At 52.4% G+C, this 23,734-nt stretch overlaps 1 protein-coding gene and 4 non-coding genes across 5 annotated transcripts; 3 read left to right on the top strand and 2 right to left on the bottom strand.

The window, feature by feature from the left end:
• Nucleotides 1–601: 601 nt before the first annotated feature.
• ALOXE3 (arachidonate lipoxygenase 3) lies at nucleotides 602–20,183 on the bottom strand. The gene is given in 16 exon segments (XM_059906444.1): nucleotides 602–1,483; nucleotides 5,955–6,132; nucleotides 6,732–6,811; nucleotides 6,814–6,831; nucleotides 11,460–11,579; nucleotides 12,141–12,312; nucleotides 12,854–12,940; nucleotides 13,034–13,237; nucleotides 13,355–13,479; nucleotides 13,829–13,929; nucleotides 14,206–14,331; nucleotides 16,925–17,050; nucleotides 17,353–17,451; nucleotides 17,985–18,066; nucleotides 19,194–19,398; nucleotides 20,022–20,183. Coding segments are annotated over 16 exon segments (2,067 nt in total). The 5' UTR covers nucleotides 20,169–20,183; the 3' UTR covers nucleotides 602–1,286.
• Nucleotides 20,184–21,351: 1,168 nt separating this feature from the next.
• TRNAK-UUU (transfer RNA lysine (anticodon UUU)) lies at nucleotides 21,352–21,424 on the top strand. Its single transcript has one exon. It is a non-coding gene; the product is annotated as a tRNA-Lys (tRNA).
• A 595-nt stretch (nucleotides 21,425–22,019) lies between these two features.
• TRNAQ-CUG (transfer RNA glutamine (anticodon CUG)) lies at nucleotides 22,020–22,091 on the top strand. Its single transcript has one exon. It is a non-coding gene; the product is annotated as a tRNA-Gln (tRNA).
• A 435-nt stretch (nucleotides 22,092–22,526) lies between these two features.
• TRNAL-UAG (transfer RNA leucine (anticodon UAG)) lies at nucleotides 22,527–22,608 on the bottom strand. The gene has a single exon. It is a non-coding gene; the product is annotated as a tRNA-Leu (tRNA).
• A 515-nt stretch (nucleotides 22,609–23,123) lies between these two features.
• On the top strand, nucleotides 23,124–23,210 carry TRNAR-UCU (transfer RNA arginine (anticodon UCU)). The gene is given in 2 exon segments: nucleotides 23,124–23,160; nucleotides 23,175–23,210. It is a non-coding gene; the product is annotated as a tRNA-Arg (tRNA).
• The last annotated feature ends 524 nt before the right edge of the window (nucleotides 23,211–23,734 follow it).

Genomic DNA, 23,734 nt, shown 5'->3' on the forward strand with positions numbered 1-23,734 from the left:
CAGGGGGCTCTGCTCTAGTCCCTCAGAGACAGAAGCTGATGGAAGCACCATCTCGTCACATGCTTCTAGAACACAGAGGCAGAGAGCAGAGAACTCTGGTGGGCTCATGCCAGCAATTAAATGCTCCAGCCTGGAGATGACCACATCGCTTCTGCTCATAGCTTGTTGGCCAAAACTCATCCATGACTCCACCCATGCACAAGAGAGCCAGAGGTTGAATCCTCCATGTGTCCAGAAGAGGAACCAGATCTCAGTGGCAATGCTAACAACTCCCACACCCAGAAGCTGGATTCTCAGGCTTTGCAAAATACCCACTTTTTTGTATCGGCCCCTTGAGCCTGGATATTCCTTCACCTCCTGATGGATAACACACTCTGGGAGGTGAAGGAATGTAGGGTCTGGCTAGGTGGTGGGTTGAGCTGGGATGCTTCCTGTCTCCAGAGCAGGTGATCCAGGGACTCATTGCTGCTCCTTCTTTCTCTAATCCCCTGGTTCCCCACCCACCTACATACACACAGGAACAAAAACAAAAATGAAATGGGAGCCAAGTATATTGATTTTTATTGAACTTACTGGGCTCAAGGACAAAAAAGGTGGGGGATGATAGTGGGGATAGGAAAGAGCTGGGGAGAGACTCCACACACACACACACGCACACACACACACGCACACACAAGCCAGGGAGCCTGGCCCTGAAAACTACAGCTAGAGGTACAGGTAAGCTGGGCTCTAATTCTAACCCTCTCCCTAAAGATGCTGGGGTCAAAGTGGACCACATGACAGATCCAGGGCACACATCCTTCCTCGTCCAGTTTCCAGGCTCTTCTGAAGAAGGAAGTTGGATTGGGTTGGTCCTAGGATGGGAGGAAAGTGGAAACAAAGAGGCAAAGTAGGAGAAGGAGTTTTGGAATGGGGAGGACTGGGAAGGCGCCCTCAGAGTCCCAACCTGGTCCCAATGGGAGGAGGAAGAGTTTTCACAGAAGGCGGGAGTAGGCTAGGCTTTCACAGGAGCCTGCCCAAAGTAGGGCAAGGGGTGTTGGGGTTCCTTCCTTTTGAAGGGCCTGTTGTGCGTTTGACTTTAGCCAGCGACTTCTCACCCTGGACACCGCTGTACTGGCAGCTCAGGGCCCAGTTCATGTGATGCTAGAGCCACCGTGGGTGGAAAAGGTCCCCACGTGAGGAGAAAGTCCAGGCTGACCGAGAACAGGGAAGATGGAAGGGCCTTGAGGACCCTGGGAAGCTGGGCCTCCTCACGCTTGGGCTTTCCGGGCGGTAGGAGGAAGGGGTTAAATGGAGACGCTGTTCTCTATGAGGGGAGGGTCCAGGTAGATATAGGGCAGCTCCAGGCCCCGGTTCCGCTCCCGCTCCCGGATGTCTCGCGAGATCTGAGCCAGGCGGCTCTGGAAGATGGCGATGCTCCGGAGCGGCCTTTCTTCGGTGAAGTGCTCGTCCGGGTAGGTGCCCAGGGGCCGTTGGGAGAAAACTCAGGTGCGGGGTCAGGATGATGTCCAGGACAGGATGCAGAATAATGAAGGGCCACATTTGCCAGCAAATACAGTCAAAGTGGCTTCTAAAGGCGGGCGTGACCCAGCCACGGCTACTGTAAACGCAAACCCTTCAAACCTCCAAACCACCACTCCAGCGACCTGCGCAGAGCAGCCTGGACACCCGCAGCCCACGGGTCCCTAAAAAGGTCCCTTCCTGTGCCTGGGCCACTGCTCTATGAACTAAATGCAACCACATTCAGAACACACCTGAAATCAACGTAAACACGCCCGAGCAAGTATGCCCAAGGATACACCTGTTACCTCACAGTTTCACAGATGTAAACCCCTGAAGACAACCAGGTCTGAGGCATCTCCCAGTCAACCAGTATTGCCAGCATAATCAGCATCACCATACACTCGTGCTTTACAGTGTAGCCAATCACAGTCAAGAAACAGCGCAGTGAACTTCAGTCAGTGCCATCCTGTGGCAGAACAGAACTGGCCCTCTGGGCTTGACCACAGTGCACAACCAGTTCACCGTCACGGTTCATGGGGCCAGTCTCCGAAGCAGCACACACTGCTCATACAATACAACTGTTGCCAACAATCCTGATGTTTAAAAAATTCTTTGTCTTGTTTTATTGCGCCAGTAAAGCCTCCCAAAACACTGTTAAATCACAGCCTTGTTTTCTTGTCCCTGACTTTAACGACCTCTATTGTTTCACCATAAGGACAATGTTTTCTGAAATATACTTTATCAAAACTCCATAAGGGAGTTTCATCTTTTTTAAGATTTTTTTTTTTTTTTTGATGTGGACCATTTTCAAAGTCTCCATTGAATTTGGTACAATATTGCTTCTGCTTTATGCTTTTGGGGTTTTTTGGCGGCGAGGCATCCCCTACCAGGGATCGAACCCTCACCCCCTGCAATGGAAGGCAAAGTCCTAACCACTGGACCACCAGGGAAGTCCTGGGAGTTTCATCTTATACTGAGTTTTTATTAGTAATGGCTGTTCTCATTTATCAAACGCTTTTTCAGCATATATTGAGATGATTATATGGTGTGTTTCTTTATTGATGTAAGGAAGTGTATTGTTAGGTTGCATAAGGTTGAACCAACCTTTCATTCCTAAATTAAACTAGATTTCATCATGATGTATTATTGTTTTACTATTTACTGTTGGCCACGGACTACTGATATATTTTTAAGATTGTTGTAGCTAAGTGGAATGAATTTGTAATTTTATTTTCTTAATTACAGCTGATGTTGCAGGGGCTTTACATGGACCATCACAACGGCACAACAATTCTATAAGACAGGTACTCTCATCATTCCCACTTTACAGATAAAGAAACTGAGGCTTAGAGAGCCCAATTACATATCCAAGGTCACATAGGTGGGAAATGTGGATCTGGGACTAGAACCCTCTACCTGAGACTCACTTCTCTTCTTAAGAGCACTGCCTTTGCCAGGTGCTGGTATCAGGGTTCCCAGTAAAATGATTTGGGAAGCTTCTACTTTTTTCTACACTTTCAAGCAGTTTGAACGATTTAGGAATTATTTGTTCTTTGAAGGTTTAATAGAATGTCCCTTTACAAAGAGAGGGATCAGATCTTTTACAACCTTTTTCATTTATGTATGGTTTTCACCTCTTCTGGTTTTTTTGTTTTGTTTTCTTAGGTTTTCTTTAAAAAATCACTTATTTCATCTAGGTTTCCAAATTTATTTGCATAAAACTAAGTATTTTCTTCTCCTTTTTAATTTTTAAAAAAATTTTTCAATCTTCTTGAATATGTGGCTATATGCCTTTTACATTCCTGATGTTGTACATTTATGGGGTTTTTTTTCTTGATTTGAATTGTCTCTGGTTTCTTTATTTTATCAGTCTTTTCAAAGAATCAGCTTTATGTCTTACTTACCAGATTGACATCTAATTTCCAAAACCATAGTGTCACTATTGATAAAGCAGAACACAGAAATATGATAGACTGGGTTCAAAGCCTACTTACTAGCTGTGACCTTGGGCAAACTGCTTGGTGCCTTTGAATCTCAGTTTTCTCCCCTGTAAAATGGAGCTGCCATTTATGGAACGCTATATGCCAGTCACTGTCTTAAGCATTTTAAATATAGATACTTATTTTGTATTTTAAAATAGTGTACACAAGATACCTGATTTAATGACTGAGGCATGATAGATCCTCAGAAAGTGATAGGTGCTATTATTATTGTTGTTGTTGTTGTTGGAACTTTCTGGGTTGAACTTCCCACTGGCTTATGAGAAAGGGAACTCTCCACTCTCGTCGTCTTGTGTACTCTTCCCTCTGTACTGTGACATTGTGATTCATAATAAGAAATATATATTTGGTCTTCTTCCCGTTCCTAACACAGAGCTCTTAAAACCCTTATAATTTTGTTAAGTGATAAGAGTGTTAAAGGTGTCTTTTGTTATTCATAATAAGCCCTTTTCAACCCCACCGGAGCTTATGTTAATGAGGTGACTTCTAGAAAGCCCCTGGGGTGGCCGGTTGCCCGGAGAATCAACCCTGTGATTAGATGGTGAGAACTTTGTTTCACCCCTGCAACCTCAGGGGAGAGGAGAGGGACTGAAGGTTGAATTAATCCCCAATGGCCAATAATTTAATCAATCATGCCTAGGTAAGGCAGCCTCCATAAAAATCCCTCACCGTACAAGTTTGGAGAGCTTCCAGGTTGCTGCACATGTGGAGGTGCTGGGAGGGTGGTGGACCCAGAGAGGGCAGGGGAGGTCCGCGCCCCTTCCCCAACACCTCACTCTATAGAGCTCCTCCATCGGGCTGTTCCTGAGTTGTATCCTTTTAGCATAAGCCAGTCATCTAGTAAGTAAACTGTTTGCCTGAGTTCTGTGAGCTGCTCTGGCAAATGATCAAAACTGAGGGGGTCATAGAAACCTCTTATAGCTTGTTGGTCAGAAGCTCAGATGACAAGCTGGGCTTGCGATTGGCACCTGAAGTGGGGGAGGGGGGTGGAGCGGAGGAGCAGTCTTGTGGGACTGAGCCCTTGACCTGTGGGATCTGACGCTATCTCCAGGTGGACAGGGTCAGAACTGGGTTAAGTCATGGGACACCCAGCTGGTTTCGGAGAATTGCTTGGGGTGGGAACCACCCACACACATTTTCTGGCTGGAAGAATCGAGTTGAGAGTATCGAGAGTACCCACAGAGTGTTCCGTGAGTAGACAAAAAGCAGAGAGAGCTTTTCCTTTCTAACGACAGAAATGGGCGTCTTCAGATCCTTGGGACGTGGGACCAGAGAGAAGCAGCCTCCAGGGACTCCCAGGCGATGAGATGATAAGTTAAAATTTGTTAGAGAGGTAAACTCTCTGTGCCAAATGGAGTCAAGCGGGAGAAATGAGGATATCACATAATGTCAGAAAGCTTGGGGACACGACCTGGAGGGCAGAGACGTGACTGATAACCCGGTGTGTAAATGGAGGTGATAGTAATTGGTGATTAAAGGGCTGCTCCCCTGGCCCAGCCTAACTCAGAGCCTCCTTGCCATCGTTCCTGCCTCCAGAATTGCCGCTGCCATCCATCCGCACAGCCACAGAAGCACCCTCGCTAAAACACAAATTTAGCCACGTCACCCCAGGCTTAAACTCTTCAATGGTTCCCCTCTGTCCTGTGAACAAATACTGCACCCACACTGAGCCGTTTATTCTCCTGCAAACCCACCGACAGACTCTCACCTTCACTTCGCTTCACTTGGTAGAGTCCTTCCCTCTGCCTAGAAACTAATCCTGCCCCTCTTTTGTCTGCCAAACCCCTCCCTGTCCCAGAGGTTTCATCTGAGATGTCACTTCCTCCAAGAAGCTGTCCCAGGTTCGCCCAGACTTGGTCAGGTTCCATGGGGCCCCATTCTCACCTCTGTCACTAGACTGTAAGCTTAGGACATCAAGGTTCATAACTGCCCACCAGTGTCTGGCACATTGCAGGTTCTCAGGAAGTCTGGATTGAATGGAGGAATTCATGAATAATTCCTACAAGATGGTGGTGCCCTTTTCCATTTTCCAGTGTGTCTCCTCAACTTGGCCACAGGATTCTTGAAGGCAGGACGTTCTCACCCAGCTTTATGAGCCTGGCGCCCAGCACTGTGTTGACACATGGGAGGGATCCAGCAAATGTGCGCTGGATATCTGGGTGAATGGATGAGTGGTTGATGGACGAGTAAGTGGTCGGATAGACAGACGGACGGATAGGTGGATAGATTAGTAAACTGGTGAATTAGATGGAAGTTGTGCCCCAGCCACTAAACTGGTATTTGCTTCAGTGTATGTCTTTGGGGACCAGCTGTCATTTCCTGAAGAAACTGAAGAACCCAAGGCAGCTCAGCAGTGGGCATAAATGCCAGCTGTCGGCTCCCAAACTCCCTGGGAGAGCTGCCACCACCTCCACTGCCCAGGCCCTGCAAACTCCCCCCACCCCCAGACACCCCCCCACACCTGGTCCTTGGGCTCTTGGCTGACCAACCAGAAGAGGAGAAGGTTGCTACAGGTGGTGTTCACTTCCGGGAGGGTGTCTAGGTGGCTCTTCAGGGTGGTCCCCTTGGTCTGCGGTGGGGGCTGCCTCATGGATGACGGGGCATTGGGCATCCAGGCCCCAAAGTCATGCTGTGGAGACCCCACCCCAGTGGAGTCGGTTGGCCAGAGAAAGAGGACCCTCTCCCTCCTCAACATCCCTGTTCCTGCACCTGCCACCCCAGATTTTGCAGTTGGGAAATAAGGGGGTCGGGGAGAGGGAGGAGAGGGAGGGGTATAAGGTTGAAAGTTCCAGAAGGGTGGCAGGAGCCTGGGTCACCCCTTGTCACTCCCTGCCCAATGTTCCAGGACTGGGTGGAGTGAGTCACCTAGGAGGGAGGAGGACCCAGAGTAGAGGTCGCCCGAGAAGTGGGTCTCGCGTTGGCCTCCCACACAGAGCAGGCTTCTACTCCACTTGGCCGTGGCCCATCCGAGACAGGAGCCCCTAAGTTCCACTCCCTCCACATCCCAACTCGAGCCACCGTACAAGCTTGCACCCAGCTCCACTCCAGTCATCATCCAGCCCCAGCACTTCACTCCACCCAGCTGCCACTCCAACCCCGGCCCTATTCATAAACCCATCACAGCTCCGACCCTCCCACGCTCTCAACCCGAACTCTGGCCTCACATCCATTGCTGGGCCTAACCTCGCGTGACCCAGTGCCCCCCAGGCCCGCCCTCCGCGGCCTCACCTGCCCACAGTTGACAGCGGCGTGCTGGGCGGAGCAGTTGAAGATGACTGCAGTGAGGAGCTTCACCAGCTCTCCCGGGGGCACAGCCTGCATGGGAAGCCTGCGTGTGGGAGGAAGGGAAGAGGGTGCAGGTGGAGGGGACCAGATTCCCCAGGGCTGGGGCTCACCGCAGGCAGAGAGTGAGCAGTGCGGACTCAACATGTGGCCACCACTGTCTTTAGACAAGGATTAGGGTTGGGCTGAGGTTAGGGATGGTCATCACCAAGGTGTGGTCTCTGAAGGGGGTACTCGGATGGGACCAGAAAACGCCCAGCCGGCAGAGCTCACAACCGAAGAGCCAGATAGGTTCAACGTGACAGCCAAGCTGCCCCTCCCTGAACACCAAGGCACTTCTTTCTGCAGCCCATATTAGTACTTAATGACTCAATTCTCCCCGGTTCACCAAGATTTGTCTGAGCACTCAGGAGCAGATCCTCCACTGCTGGGTTTAGTGGCAGAGACAGATGGCCAGAGAGGGTGCTACTTATAAGCTCGCAGTGATAGAAGCAGAGGGAAGCTTTAAGGCCAGGGCTTGGCTCTTTGAGGAGAGGGCAGGCAGGGCAGGCTCGGCACTGGGGCTGGCGTGGTTAGGGGAGACTTTCCTGGAGGAAGAGAAGGGGCCTCCCTGGGTAGAAGAATGGGTGAGCTTTGAATGGAAAGAAGAAGACAGAGGAAGGCATTTTCAAGCTCAGCCCTTGGTCCTCTTTTCTCTGTACCTCAGTGGTCTCATTCAAGGCTGTGGCTTTAACCACCTCCCACTGGCTGAGGATTCCCAAGTTCACATCTCTCCTCCTCCTGGCCCCTGAACTCTGGACTCAGCAGTGGGTGTCAGCTACTACCTGACACCTCTGCCTGAGTGTCTGTGAGGCATCTCAGACTTGACACCTGCCAAGCCTAATGCTTGACTCCCTATCCCGCACGCTCCCCAAACCCATCTCCCCCTCCCCCACCAGTGGTCCCACTTCGGTGCTCTCTGTCTAGTTGCTCCCGCCAAAATCCGTGCACTGGCTCCTCTCTTTATCTCATACCACACATGTCAGCAAATTCTTGCAGAAGCCAATCTCGTCCCATCACCTCCAGTCTCCATACCACCCTGTCTCCATCATTTCGCTCCTGGATGAATCTAACTGCTTCCGCCTTTGCCCCTGACAGCCTGTTCTTCACATGACAGCTGGAGTGAGTGATCCTTTAGAATCATAAATCCAATTATGTCACCCCTAGCTAAAACCCACCAAGGGCTTCCCACCTCACTTGCCTCGCCATGGCCCTACTTGATCTGGCTCTCATTCCTTCTCCAACTTTATTTCCTTCCCTACTTTTCTCCCTCTGACTCTACTCAGCCACACGGGTCTTCTGGTTCCTCAAACCCGCCAGCACACTCCCACCCCAGGGCCTTTGCACTGACTCCACCTCTGCCTGTACACTCTTGCCCCGGTTATCCACAGAACTAGCTCTCTCTCTTCCTTCACATCTCTGTCAAACATCACCTCCTCAGAGACTTCCCTGGTGGCGCAGTGGTTAAGAATCCGTCTGCCAATGCAGGGGACATGGGTTCTAGCCCTGGTTTGGGAAGATCCCACATGCCGCAGAACATCTAAGCCCATGCGCCACAACTACTGAGCCTGTGCTCTAGAGCCTGCAAGCCACAACTACTGAGCCCGTGCCCCACAACTACTGAAGGCCACACACCTAGAGCCCGTGCTCTCTGTAACTAGAGAAAGCCTGCGAGCAGCAACAAAGAACCAACACAGCCAAAAATAAATAAATAAATTTATTTTTTAAAAAAATCACCTCCTCAGAGAGGCCTTCCCTGACCACCTACCTGAAATAATCCCCCTACCTCGACCCACTATATCCCCTGATGCTCTTTTGTTCTTCCTAGTATTCATAACCACCTGACATACTTGCTAGTTTATTATCTGTATCTCCCCACGAGAATGTTAAGTTTCATGAAGGCCAGGATTTTTGTCTGTCATGTTCACTGCTGAACCCCAGCACCTGGAACAATACTTAATGTTAACAGTACTTAATAAATCTTACTGGTTGAATGAAGTGAAAGGGTGAGAGGATAGGAAGCCAGAGTGGGAAGGCACGGAGGCATAAACATTGTGAGGGAAAAGGAGGAGACTTAATTGGAGGTGAGGCTGCAGCAGTGTGCCAGGCGGGGTGGTTTCTGGGCACTGTTCCAGAGGATTACTGGGGCAGTGGCCCCAGTAATTGAATTGGCAGGCGAGCAGCGAGAGGCTGGGAGGGGTGGGACGGGTTGAGCGGCGGCAGCCACAACGCACGAGTAGTGAGAGGACTGGGACTAGGATGGTGACAGTAGAAGATGATGGGGACAGTAGGATTAGCCACCTGCTGGATTTAGGGACAGAGGAAGACATAGGGGAACATGAGTCAAGATGGCGCCAAGGTTTGGAGTCAGGATGACAGGAAAGAGGCTGATGCAACAGAGCGGACGGAGAGGTTTGGAGGAAGGACCAGGTGTCTGTCTGCCTCGGAGTGTGTGGGAATTTTCTGAATGTTCTGTTCATGGTGGATAGAATAAAAAAGCAAAGAAGCTAGACCGTCTACGGGAATTTTTCTGTAGCACATATCGTTTGTTTTTTCCCTTTGAAATATGGAAGCAAAAGGCATGCTGACTGAGGTTAATGAATGAATGTGTTTTACCTTAAAACATGAGTCTAGAATTAGTTTGTGCTAGTTGGAAGAGATGTTTGTCTATCTGAAGGATGTCCTGATGTATTAAATCAGAGACAAGTTGAATAAAGAAAGATCAGAGAATTGATCCCGCTCTGGGTCTTGAATAGGAAACAGATAACCCCAAAGAGAAAAATAGCTGTCCCTGGAGGAGAAGCAGTCAGGATCAGGACGCCCCTGATTAATAGTAGGTGTGCAAAGCACAGGGAGGGGCTGCCCTTTAAAAGATCCAAAAGAGACCTGGCTGTCACCACCTTAACCCAGAAATCACACTTGGCATCGCTAATAGTGAGACAGCCTGACGTCACATGCCTCCCAATATGATGCAATGCGGAGAACACAGCATCACTGGAGAAATACTCTTGCCCAAAACATTTAACCTGTAGGTATTGCTTCCGATTGACAAAAAACACAGGGGGTAGAGGAATGACATCATGAGGAAGCAATTAGATAAATTTGGAAGGTGAGACATTCGGCAGAACAACAAGTCCTAGCTTTTCAGTAGCCCTTGTGAGATGTCATGTGATTTCAAAAAGGGTGGAGGGGCCTGTCCTAAAGTGAGAGAGGCTTTAGAGTCAAAACAAATAAAGGTGTCATGTGGTCCTTGACTGGCTCCAGAATCAACAGGATCAGCTGAGGGAGAATGGGACAAGTGAGGAAATTTGAATATGGACGAGTAAGAGGGTGATGTTGGAGATTATTGTCAATTTTGTTAAACATGATGACAGCATTGTGGTTGTGTAGAAAAGCAGCGTCGTGTCGTGGGTTTGTTTGGGTTTTTTTTTGAGATGCATATCAATTGGGTAAAATATGAAATGTGTGTAATTTACCTTAAAAGACTTCAGCAATAAGCAAAAGCAACAGCTTAATCAAATATGGCAAAATGTTAGGAACTGTGTCTAGGTGGTGGGTAAATGGGTGTTCATTACGTCATATCCTATACTTTTCTATATGTTCGAAATTTTGTTTAAAAAAAAAAAAAGCTGGGACTTCCCTGATGGTCCAGTGGTTAAGACTCCGTTCTTCCAATGCAGGGGGTGCAGGTTTAATCCCTGGTTGGGGAGCTAAGATCCCCGCAGGCTGCACAGAGTGGCCAAAAAAAACAAAAAACAAAAAAAACCTTTGGAGCCCATTACAGGTAGGGCTACACCAGCTGTTCATTCTATTTCCTGGTGACCTGAGACCACGCCTCCTTCCCGGGTCTCCCCCGATGGGAATTCCTCTGGGAGGCCACCAAAAGTGCTAAGTCAGCTAAAAGTCACATCCCTGAGGAGAGAAGACATCCCAGGCAGTGAGAGTCTTCCACCCTCCGGCCAGGGCTGGGATGGGGAGGCGGCAGAAGCCCTGAAAGAAGTGGGAGGTTCCGAAGGACACGTCCTCCCTGGAGCAAAGGGAAGACTTTAAGAAAGGGAGGACTAAGCAAAGGAGGCCTGAGAGGGGGCCACTGGTGTTGGTGGGTCTCAGAGGCCACTCTGGCAGTGTCAGAAGAGAGGGGAGAGTTAGGGGCCAGTGACAGGTGTAAATAAGGGGAATCAGGCAGCAGCGGCACCAAGCTACGCCATGAAGCCAAAAGTGAGAGAGGTTGGTGGCTGGAGGGGCCACCCGGCAGGACGGGCATAAGAGGGTATGAGAGAGGATTCCAGAGTCCTTAGTGCTTGCAGCTGGAGATGGCTCCTACCACGTGATGTGACTCATCCACAGACCTCAGCAAGTGGAGGTGAATGGGTGGTAAAGGTCAAGCAGGGACCAGACACGCACCATGTAGTGGCTGAAAGCAAGGGCTTTGGAGATGTTGGGCGCTGGCTCTGGATCCCGCCTCTGCCACTTACTACCTGTGCAGCCTTCTGTGCCTGTTCCTTATCTGTTTGATGGGGCTAACAACAGCATGTACTTCCAAGGCTGGTCAATGAATAAGAACTGGGTCATGGTAGGGCCAAGGGGGACAGTGGGTTATTGGGAGTCTGTGGTTGGAGGATGGGGAGGGGATACCTGAGCTTTCCCGGCCCAGGAACGCCTGAGCAAAGATCTCTCCTACCCAGGCCTGCAGCTCCAAATCCTGCTGCACAGACGCATCACTGGGGTAATAGTAGCCCAGGATTTGAGACAAAACTGTAGGAAAGAGATGTCCCTGCTACGGCAGTGACCTTGGGCTCAGGCCTTGCCCGAAAACCAAGGCCCAGTGCTGCTCAGGCCAGGGAGAGCCAGCCGCCCAGAGTCCACTGAGAGTCCATGGGGGTTCAGTGGGGACCCCCAGATTCAGTTGGAACCCCAGTGCCCAGGCTTCCCTCAAGTCTCACCCCCCACTCCAGAGAGGCCACCGAGGAGAGCCTGACATGCTGCGTCCCCTCGCCACTCAGCACCCAGGAGAAGGGAAGACCTGCCCACCTAAAGGCCCCAGCCCACACCTAGCTGTTGCTGCTGCCCTGACTCCTCTGGACGCCCCGTCCTCCCCCTTCCCCGTCCTCTGCTCATTCACACACAGCCCAGCCCCTCGTCAGCCCACGGCTACCTGCCATTTCATAAGGAACCCCAACCGCAACTCTCACCCTTGAGGTGCCCCACGCTGGACCTGAGGACACCTGAAGCCCCCAGCATCAAGTGCCCCAGCCTGCATGAGCACACGGGTCCACCCTGCCCCTGGGCCAGATTGGCTGCAGGTCCCGGGCCCACACCTTTCAATGGCCACCCAGGTCTTCAGGCCGTCGTCTCGGTAATGGTAGTTGGGGATATCCAGGACGCCGCGGACCCGCAGGCTGTCCGGAAGGCAGAAATTGGTGTAGGTAACGTGGGCCAGACAGGTGCTCATGAGGTAGAGGAGGTCTTGCCTCCCGATGGACGGGACCTGAGGACAGAACACAGCTGGGCTCCCGGGCCCATCCCCCACCCCAGTGCCTGGGGATGAGATTGGTCTAGTGACTCAGCAGAGGGCATTTTTCAGTCAATCGAGCAGTCCAAGACTAAGGATCAAACACCCATGAGAGCACGACATGGGCTGCGCAGGTTGCGGCCTTACTACGCGCGTAGGCGGTAATCCTTAGGCACGTGGGAACTGGAAGAATAAACTGAAGGCCGGGCAGGCCTGGAAGGGAGCGCCGACGCAGGGTCAGCGGGCGGCTGTGCTCAGGCCGGGGTGCCTTGCCCAACTCTAGGAGCCTTTGGAACCCGAGCCCCAGGAGGTGGGGCCGGTGGGTAGGATCGAAGGGAGGGAGACAGGGTTTGTGGGCGGGGCAAGTAGGAGACTGGAGGGGAGGGGCGGGGCTCGTGGGGAGGCTGGCAGGCACTGGGGAATGGGATTGGAGGTCCAACAGGGTTTGTAGGCGGGGCAAGGTGCCCTCGGGAAGGAGCCCCCTGGAAGGGGCGGGCGGGGAGCCGGGAGGCCGCACCTTGTCCGCAAGGGCCTCTGGGTTGAGCAGCGTGGCCCGTGCGATGGTGTTCATCTGCAGCGTGTAGCGAGTGTGCGGAAGCAGGAGCTGCGAGCGGGTTGAGATCCCAGGAGCCGAAGGTCAGGGGAGAAGGCCGCCCCGGCCCCGCTCCCTCTGGCCCTGCCCGGGGGTCGCCCAGACCTTGTAGATGGGGTGGCAGAGCGGCAGCTGACGCAGCATGGCCACGGTGAAGGCCTCGCACAGCAAATGCGTGCACAAAAAGTGCGTGTTGTTCTCGTGCACCAGGAACTCAGAGTTGCGCACCCACGTCTTGGCCAGCAGCCAGTCCCAGTCGGAGTCAGTGGGCAGAAAAATGGGGCTGTCTGGCCCGGGGGTCTGGCTGAGCTGCGTCCAGGAATAATAAGGGGGTAAGGCTCTAGACTGCTAGTGTGCCCCTTGAGGCCCCGCCTCCGAAACCTCGCCGCCCCCCCACAACCCCCCAAAGCCCGCCCCCAGGTTCACCTGGATGGCCAAGGGCGCCAGCGCCCCCTGAGGGTTGAGCCACAACGGGCAGAGCGGGGAGGCCGCATACTGCGGACGGCCGTTTATGCAGTGGACGGGGACCTCTGCCAGGATCCAGTAGTCCGCTAGGAAGATGCGCCCCCCTCAGGGGAAGTGGCACGGAGCCTTAGAGTGCCCTCCCCACCCGCGCTCTGCTTCCCTCTCCCTTCTCTGGCCACTCCCACTCCAGCCTGGGTCTCGTAATTATTGGTGCCTGCACTAAAGGCCAGTGTTGGGTACCCCACCCTTCCCAAAATGTCCGGAATGAGGTCCAGCTGAGTCCTTCGTTGTGCAACCTCTCACCTGGCTTCCCAGCAGCTTGGACAAGCCAGCATCCTCTCCCCATTTCCCCATTCCTGGTCCTTCCTATTCTCTCAAGTCAGATGACTTCAGTGTATCCAATATCAGCAAAATCAACACACGAGGGGAACTCACCAGCCCCACTGGACACCGAAATTCGAAGAGGTAGAGTGACTTGCTCAGTTGGGTGGCAGAGCAGGGATTTGAACCAAAGTCTGGCCCCAAAGCCCAGAACTCTTTGTGGCAGGGGTAGGGGAAGAGAGGCAAGTGCATCTGATCAGGGTCAGGACTCCCTAAGTGACCCTTGACCCTCTCTGTCCCCACTCACCTATTCTTGTCCCCTCCCAGAGGGAGGAGAGATTGGTTCCTGAGGGGAATCCGGGAGATTGCCACCAGTGAAACCAGGAGCCCCTCCCTCTGGGATCCAGCAGTCCCCCTGAGAGGGCCAGAAGAGGGCCTTTTCCCAGGATGGGGCGGAGGGGTCTGAGTCTGGGGTAGGGTGGAGGACGGACATCTCTGCCTGGCTCTGCACACCTGAGGTGAAGGTCTTGTGGCAACACATGATATTCCGGATGTCATCCAGCTTCTTCCAGGAGCCCTTGCGGTCCAGCAGCCCTCGAAGCTTCATGCCCAAGGACCTGTGGGAGGGGAAGTGGGGGTGGGCAGGGGGACTAGGGGCTGCCAATGGCACTGTGCCCCCAGCCTAGAGGCCTGGAGGAATCTGACGAGGTCAGCGCCCAGAGAAGAGGTACCTAACAGTCCACATGGGAGAAAAGTCTAGAGGCTACTTGAGGCTTTGTAGGGGTGACTCCACATGTGTGTGCAAAGGTGGCGCGCAGGGTGCAGACAAGTCTCCTCGTTGGTGTTTCGTCCTGCTTTCTCCAAGCTCTCAGCTTGTCACAGACCTTCCCTGGCTCCCCTCCGCCCACACGACAAAGCCCCAACCGCTAAGGCTGCCTAGGAAGCTCCCCACCAGCTGATTTCTACAACCTTTCTAGCTTTTTCTCCCACCCTGTGCACTAACCAAGCCAGTCACAGCTCTCTTGCTAAACATAGCCAGAGATGTACTTTGTACGCTGAACCGGTAAAAGTGGGCTTGCCAACCTGCGGGCCATGCACTTTTCACTTTGTGGATGTCGGTACTGTTTGAATTTTTTTACAATGAGCATGTATTATTTTATAATCAGAAAAAAATGCTTGAAATGAAGTCAGCTTTCTCCCCTGTCCAGGGCTTTGCTCAAGCTGTGCCTCTCCTAGAAAACCTCCTACATCTCCACCTAGTATCAAACCTATCTGTTCTTCTGTGTGCATCTTAGATGCGAAGTCCTTCATGAAGCATGGCCTGATGGCCCCCCAAACACATGCCTGTGTGTATCTTTCACAAAATACCCATGACTTCCTTCGTTACATCGTAAACCCTTAAGTACATCACTCCCTTTATTATCCTACAGTGTACTCAAATCAACTCCTAGTATACTATGGGCTCCTTAGGGCCAGGACTGGGCTGTGTATGCCTGACATACCCAGTTCGTAATAATCGCTCACTAGCTAGGCCAAGTCAAATGGAAGGGACTGGAACATAGGACAGGAGGGTTATGGCAGTTGGTCAGTAAGGTAGGCTGTGGAAGGATGCTGGTGTGCCATGAAGAGTGTGGGCACCTGGAGAGGGCGCGGGGGCCTTAGTACCTGACAAGCCCAGGGACAGCTTCCTACGTGGTGCTCACTAAGCTGCTCACTCCTCCTTCCATGGGTTTTTGCTGAGCGTCTGCCCACTCAGGACCCAGGGGATGGGAAAAACTGGATGGGAGCTTGGTCATTAAAGCAGAGGCTGAGGAGGCAAGAGAGAAGAAAGAACAGGCCTTCCTTTTCCCAGGCCTGCCACACATGTCCTTCAGGACACCCTGCAGTCACCTCGCACTAAAGCCCAGTGACTCCCTCCCCTCTGTAAATGACCAGATGGCTGCCAAATGCCAGCTCCTCTTCCCATTGGCCCTTCTCTGAGCCTCACACAGGCTGTCCACATGGTCTCCTGGGCCCTCCCTTGCCTAGACCCGCATATCCATCCGGGGACCAACTCAGGTGACTCTACCTTCCAGGATGCTCCCCTGGTCCCTTAGCCCTGCCAGGGCCTCTCAGCAGGTCCTTGTCCTGAAGCCTGAGCCCCCTGTGTCTGCCTGTGCACCCCAATCCACTGTGGACACACTCAAGCTCCGTACTCCGCCTCACCTCTGCATCCCCTCCCCCTAGTGCTTCTCCAGAAGAACCGTTCTGGCACCAAAGCCCAGAACACGAGGATCCGGCTCCTTGCCCTGGCCTCCTCTGGGCCTCCTAATGCAGCCCCTGCGCAGATGGCCGAGCCCTGCACTCCTCCTGCCATACTGACCTGGGTCTGCCCAGGACCCACCCACTCTCCCCTCACTGATCCTCTCCCCCACCCGCCCAAAGCTTCAGTCCCACCTGTCTCCCCAGCAGCCACCTCCTGAGCCCCGCTGACCTGCCTCCTCTAGACACTAGATGTCAACTGTACCTCCTCCAGCCACATCACACTCACAACCTCAGACTTGAGCTGCTCGTGACTCCTCCGACTGCTGATTAACTGTGCTGCACGTCTCCCGAGGGAGACTGTGAGTTCCTCCTGGCCAAAACTATATCCTAATACTACTCAGTAACCTCTATTGAGAGATTATTTTGTGCTGGATGTTAGCTCATTGAAGTCTCTCCCACACCTATGAGGTAGATATGAATATTATTTTCATTTTACAAATGAGAAAACGGTTTAGAGGCTAAGTGAAAATCAAGGTCATAAAGCTAGAAAGTTTTGGTCTGGAAATTGAACCTGAGGTGGCCTGACCACCTCCTTAAATCTTAAGAGCTGGGCCTCTCTGGTCCTACTCAACATGGTCCCACCAACAGTGCCTGGGACCGTGCTCTGCTCTGAGTAGGTGCTCAATTAATTCTATTGATTTGAGGAATGGAAAGAAAAGGGATAATTAAGATCAAAGAGGTGGTGATGGGGAGCTAGAGAATGGAGTTGCTTAAAGAGAGAGCAGAGACGGGGTGGTGGGACAGGGAGAGGGGAGACTGGGGACGGGGAGAGGGGAGACTGGGGACGGGGAGAGGGGAGACTGGGGATGGGGAGAGGGGATACTGGGGCAGAGACATGGATGTGCATCAAAGGGACAGAGGCTGAAGGGAGAGCGAGCAGGAGTGCAGAGAGGGCAGTGGCCTCACGCAGGGATGGCATTGAAGAGCAGCGAGGTCGTCTTGGTGGCCGAGTAGCGAATATTGGGTTCCGTGGGCAGCAAGGACGGGATGTCAGTTTTCATAGGAAAGCAGGGCAAGTACCTGTTTCCCCTGCTGGGGAGTGGAGGGAGCAGAAGGGCAGAAACCAGTCGGAGGGGCCTGCAGCCCACTCCCCTGAATCCCTCTCCTCCTCCCCCAGAATCCCCAGGCCTCCCCTCACTCCAGGCTCCTCCCCTGCCCTCTCCCCTCCTCTCTGCCAGACCCCAGGGGCCATCCCCACCCAGTCTGCTCCAGACACTTGAATTAAACTGCATTTGTCACAGATCCTGCTTTCCAGGCTGCCCACCCAGTCCTCACAACAGACCCTTCACTTCACGCCCCTCCAGCTTCTTCCCCAAATCTCAGTTCACCCTCACCTGTCGCCCTGGTCTGCACCAGGCACCGTCTTGATCAAAGCAAATTTCTTATCTGACTCCACCTCCTCAAAGCTGCTGACGGGGGCGTAGACTTTCCAGCTACCAGGGGAAAGAGGTCAGAGGTGGCAAGTGAAGCTTAGGGTAAACAGGAACCTTAGCTTTCAAAGACATGACTTTAAAACTCCCAGAAACCACCCATTTTCTGGGTAAGTGACAAAGTTTTTTTTTTTCCTGAAGGCACTAAGCTTCAGATCAGGGTAGCATTTGAGGATGACATGAATGTCCACACTGGTTTAGAGTTGGTTTTGTGTTGAGATCAAAATCATGGCTGGTTTGGGGGTGAGGCTGAGGATGGGCTGAAGTTGGTCAATCCTAGGGTCATGTCTGGTATCTGGGTCACATCAAGGACAGCTGGGGTTGTGTGCAGGTTCATTGATGTTGTTGGGACAATTGTCGGTACTGGCATTTTGGGTCTGGACTCAGAGTCAATATTAGATTAAGGTTAGGTTTAAATGAGGGTCGTGATCAGAGCTGGGCCCCCAAAGTTGGAATTGAGTTTAGAGTTCGTACCAGTCTGATTAAGGATGAGGTTGGATTAAGAGAGCAAAAAAGTCAAATTAGGCCACCCTCACCGGTAGCATTCCTGTCGGGCCTGGAGTTCCCATTTCCTGTGATCCAAAAGGAGGGGAAGGGAGTCCTGACAAATAGTTCTTGCTGTGAGGAATGAAAATTACTCATTGGTAAGTCTCTTGTCAAATGACACCTCCTCCAGCATGCCTTTCCTGAACCCCCCAACCCTTGAACCCGATCCCTCAGTGACACGGATGTCCCACATTCTTTGTGCATTCATCCTTGCACCTTGAAAAGTGCGTCTGCACCGACACCTAGCCTGACATATAAACCCGAGCTGACCGAAGGGATTCAGGACAACCTCACCCCCAAATTATAACAATCTTCCTAATTGTTTGCATGTTTGACTCCTTGGGGGCAGAAGTCACGTCGTATTCATTTTTTGTATTCCCAGCATCCAGCATGGTGCCTGGCACCGTGCATATAATATGCACTTGACAAAGGACTGATGAACGAACATATTTTGTGAAGTGATGGGTGGATGTGCTGTGATGACAGATGGGGGTTCGGAGTGAAGTCTGTGAGTAACTCACAGTATTAGCAAGGGTGATGTTCACTCGCTTCACCTTGACCTAGAACATCATCTCTCATGCCTAAGACTCATCTCCACGCTCGGACTCGCCTTAGTCTTGCCTCTGCAGATGAGAGAGCTGCTCAGGAGATATGGGGGTCCAGGGGCTGAAGGAGCTTAAGCCCAGCAACCTTGAAACGTCCCACAAATTCAAGAAAGAATCTGAACGGCCCCTCACAGGGACTTCATCCATACCAGAAAAGCCAGTGGTAGTGGCCAGGGCCTCTCCAGCTAAATTCTCTAAACGTTCAGGGCTTCTTCCCCTGTTGAAATTCAGTAACTCAGCTTTTAGGTTAATTCCTCTCAGAGGAATTGGCTCTGGGGAAGGGCAGAGGGTGTCAGTGGTGAGCACACATATCTGTGTGTTTGTGTGTGTGTCTCTGAGTGGTGTGAGTGTATGTAAGTGTGTGTGCCTAGTCTCTGTGTGTCTGGGGGGGGTGGTGGTAAATACTGCCCAGAAAGCCCCTGCATTTCAGGGCGTTAGAGGCTTATATTTTCAGAAGGCACCTACTTGGGAGCCCTGAGTTCCAGTCACCCTAATTCCAGCCCTATTCCCTACACCCTGGGCTCTTGTGAGAGCTCCCCCCTGATCCCAGCAGATGTCTTCTGCAGCCCAGGCCAGCCCCTGCCTCTGGCCCACCTGTTCCTGGTCGAAGCTCTATGGTGCAGTAGCCCTCAATCCACTGATAGCAGGGAAAGTGGCAAAGAGTACCACCGCGGGTAGTGACGCAGATATGGCTGCAGTACCAGGAGTCCTTGGGGAAGAAAGCGTAGCGCTCCTTGTGGAGCCGCAGCAGCAAGAGCTCCCCCAGCTCCTCTGAGCAGCGTACCTAGTACTTCTGCACCTGGGGGTCAAGAGAGCAAGCAGTTGAGAGGCAAGGAACTGCCAGCGTTCATCCTTGCACCTTGAAAAGTGCGTCTGCACCGACACCTAGCCTGACATATAAACCCGAGCTGACCGTAACCCATGTGGTGCCTTTGCATGAATTAGAAAAGGGCATCCTTCATCCCGGCAGTAGCAGCCATGGCGCTGCAGGAGCCCTGTGTGAGCAGAGTGGATTCGGGATCTCCCTAGCCTCCTTGGAGCCCTCACCTTATGTAGGCCACCAGCAAACAATCCTGGAGCCTGGCAGAGGCAGGTGGACCCCTTCCAGAGAAGAGGAAACCCAGGCTCAAAGAGGGCAAGCGCCTTCCCCAAAGCCCACCTTCAGTTATTGGAGGAGGAGCTAGGAAGCCAATGGAATTCTCCGGAGCCCCTGCCCAGGGCTCCTTCTCCACAGCCCTGCCTGGATAGGGTTTATCATCCCCAGAAAAGACAGGGACCAGAATAGGGGTAGTGACGAGGTCAGGACCGGCATCCTGAGTTCTGCAGGATTTGATGAGCTCTGGAGGAAAGACCCTCCCCTCCTTCAGGGTCCCCTGTCCGCCCTGCCCCTCGGGGTGGCTCCTCCCTCTCTCCTCCACTCACCGATCCAGGGGCGAAGTCCCTGCCCACGCGATCCAGCCGCCGCCTGGGGCTCTCACCACATGTGCCCACCAGTGTGACAAAAATGCTGTCCAGTGTGCCGGCCATCAGGTAGGGACCAGTGCCCACACACACGCGGTACACGGCCATGATGGGAGGGAAGGAAGGATGCCCCCAGCAGCCGGCCTGGAGGAGGTGAGCCGCAGGCCAGGCAGGGCTGGGCTGCTGGGCTGCTGAGCCGCTGTGTCAGGGCCTGGGGGTCAGGATAGGCCTTTGAGGAAAAGTCCAGCTCTCTCTGGGATGCTCTAGGGCTCACTCGCTGGCTCGCTCTCTCCAGAAGCTCTCTGTTGTTGCAGCTGAGGGCTCCCTCTTCCCGCCCACAGCCTTTCGCCGCAATAGTTGTTTGTTGGCATCTGGCACAGCCGGTCCCTCTGACTGGCAGGACCGGGTTCACCCAGATGATTATCAGGAGCCCGGGTCCCATTGGGAAGGGAGGGACCAGATGCCGAGAGGGAGACAGGGATTCGGTGACACCTGTATGACTGGGACACTGATCTGCTCCTGGTCAGGGGCCGACTGATGCCCTGGGGCCCTTGTCCGCCCACTCCCCAACTTCCCCCAAGACTCTTTCATCCTCTCTCTCAGCCAGAACTGGCCACAGGGCACCCGCATTCCTACTTGTGAATCATCCATGTGAATCACTGTACACAAGTGAGCCGTAAATCACACGTGACTACAGCCACACGCGAGTCGGACACGCATCTCTGCACACTGCATAGGGGTCAGAAACAGCCCTCCTGTCACCTCCTAAACTCGGCACCACCACCCCCAAGCCCGGCCCTCTGTGTCCCCGGTCTTTGGCATGCCCGATCTCAGTCTCTCGCTTGGAGTAGGGCCGGTCTGGGGACCGAAGTGGTCTCCGGGCGCACAGCATCTGAAGGCCCCATGTGGCCTTCTTTCCGCTCCGGGCCGCCCTTGGCCTTGCGGCGGTAGGCGGGAGAGCCCAGGTGCGTGGGGTGCCTGGGATCTCGGTTATCCGGACTGGGAAGAAACCTCTCCACGAGGGAAGCCCGCGGCCGGCAGCGCCCCCGTGCGGCCGATAGCGACACCGCACCCACCTAGCCTCCGCGGCGCTCCAGCCCACAGCGTCCTAACAGGTGCGGCCGCTGTACGGAGGGGGTCCGATAAAGCGCAGTCACCCTCCATTAGCTTCACCGGCTTCCTCGAGGTGCGTTCTGTAGTCTCCTGCGCGCAGCCTACAATACTCCTTTGCGTCAGCATTTTCGTAAATGCAAAACTCTTATAGGAAGTAGAAGAAGAAAAGTGGGAGAGAGCCCGGATAGCTCAGTCGGTAGAGCATCAGACTTTTAATCTGAGGGTCCAGGGTTCAAGTCCCTGTTCGGGCGCTTGCTGTTTTTCTCCACCGGTACATGACAATCTTTGGAATACTTTTGAGTACAGTAAATAATTGTATTCCTTCGAACATAACAGAGGAAAAGAGTAACGCAAATATTGCTGCTTGGTGTTAAGAGGAAATGGTATTAAGTGCGTCAGGATTTTATTCAGAAGGCAGAACGAATGACAGTGGAGGGAGAGCAGAGATATTTTAGAGCAGTGCATATGCGAGCCATACATGCGAATTTAAATTTTCTAGGAGCCACACATTAAAAAGAGTACAAAGAAATAGGTGAAATTTCTTTGACATTAATTTTAATAACATTTTACTTAACCCGTTATATCCTAAATCTTATTTTATCATATAATCAATATTTTTAAATTATTAATGAAATTTTAACCATTTTTTTGTACTGTCGTCTAATTATAATGTGTATTTTATACTTACAGCACATTTAAATTCATATTTCAGGTGCTCGATAGCGGTATCCACCCTAATCCGACAACTCTTTTTTTTTTTGTCTTCTATGAATGGCAAAGTATGGAAAGGCACAGAATAGGAAGTTCAGTAATATATATACTGTCAGAAGGCCGTACTAGGCAGTAGGTTCCATGGTGTAATGGTTAGCACTCTGGACTCTGAATCCAGCGATCCGAGTTCAAATCTCGGTGGAACCTTTACATTTTTGTTTTCACTCAATACCAATGTGTTTTATTATATTATTCATTAGTTTCATGTATGATATTCTCTTATGTTCTGAAAGGATCTGGAAAGAAAATTAAACTAGGATCTTACCTTCTGAGCTTTTCAGGCTAGATAATTCGAGCCTGTAGCACACCGTCAGGAGAACATACAGTAAGTCACTTAAATATATAGCAAGTTGCACTAATTTTGATAGGAATGTTATTTGACGACATGTTAAAGTGGAGATCGATTATGAAGGTCCGAGGTTTCTTTGGCAGTTTCCATTATGTATTGGTTTGGGGCTGGGATGCAGACCTAAATTCTGTCTGGAATACACGTTGGTGAGACCGCTACCAGGAGTTCTCATAAAAGTAAGTAATTTCTTTTAGGAATTAAAGAGTGCTTAAGCCTCGAGAAAAACTTTGGTCTGGCAGCGGTGGGATTCGAACCCACGCCTCCGAAGAGACTGGAGCCTAAATCCAGCGCCTTAGACCGCTCGGCCACGCTACCTGCGTGGAAGAAACTTTATCCCGCAGTCTTCCTAAGAGACTAGAAAGAAGGAGTGGAGCTACAAATAGTTGTGCTAAATTGGCTGGTCGTCTTTGGGAACTATCGAGATTCCTTCGGACAGCGGAGCAGCAGATAGGAAAGCAGAAAGACCAGAAGAAAGAGACACACAGAAAATTTCCAACAAAACAAGTTTATTCTTAGGGGTGGGGCCACATCTGGGAGTGGGATGCGCCTGGACTGGAGGCATCCCCCAAGCGGGCAGCTGGAGCTCTGTACTCGCTCGCTCGCTCGTTCATATTCAGTTGCGCTCTCTCCCAGTTTTTTCCACCCCTATGCTCCCGCACTCCCACCTGGCTCACGTGCTTTGCGCACGCTACCTCTTCCAGGCAAGCCTCTGAGGTCCAAACTACGCGCTTCTGTCACGCCCCGCCCAATTCCCTCACAACCCTCCCCCTCCCCCCGCCCCTTTCCCATTCTAGTACCCGTAAGCCGTCAGACGCCGCCGCCCGCCAGGTGGCTCTGTGGCGCAATGGATAGCGCATTGGACTTCTAGTGACGAAAGAGCGATTCAAAGGTTGTGGGTTCGAATCCCACCAGAGTCGATTTTATTTTTTTATTTTTTTTCCCTTTCCTCTTTATCCGGCTTTTCCTTAAAGGCTCCCATCCCTTCTCCCCCATCCTATCTCACTGTTCTCCATCTGGTTTCAGTTCCAACCTCAGCTTCCGCTCTGCTCTCTTCTTTACTTACCTGTCTGCCCCGGGTCTTGGGCCAAGGAGAGCAGGACTGGGGGGGCGGGAGACAGAAGGGGAGGGAAAGTGGGCGTGGACGCCGAGATAAAGGCAGGCCCCTGGCTCGGGGACACACGGGGATTTAATAACCACTTTATTCCATGCACTAGGGACTGGGGAAGGGACTGGGACTGGGGCTGGGCCGGGGGCAGAGAGGGTACAATCCTAGACGCAAAGGGGGCAGGGAGAAGGGACAGGAACCAGGGAAATATATATTTATATAGATACTCTAATATAGACCACATCTCACCCGCGCGCCCCGCCGCCCTCCCCAACACCTCCTCACCCCAACGCCCGGGTCCCTCTGCTGCGCTCGGGCTGGAGTCTCTACCCCAAC

Source organism: Balaenoptera ricei, chromosome 20, assembly GCF_028023285.1.
Source record: "Balaenoptera ricei isolate mBalRic1 chromosome 20, mBalRic1.hap2, whole genome shotgun sequence".
Classification (NCBI taxonomy): domain Eukaryota; kingdom Metazoa; phylum Chordata; class Mammalia; order Artiodactyla; family Balaenopteridae; genus Balaenoptera; species Balaenoptera ricei.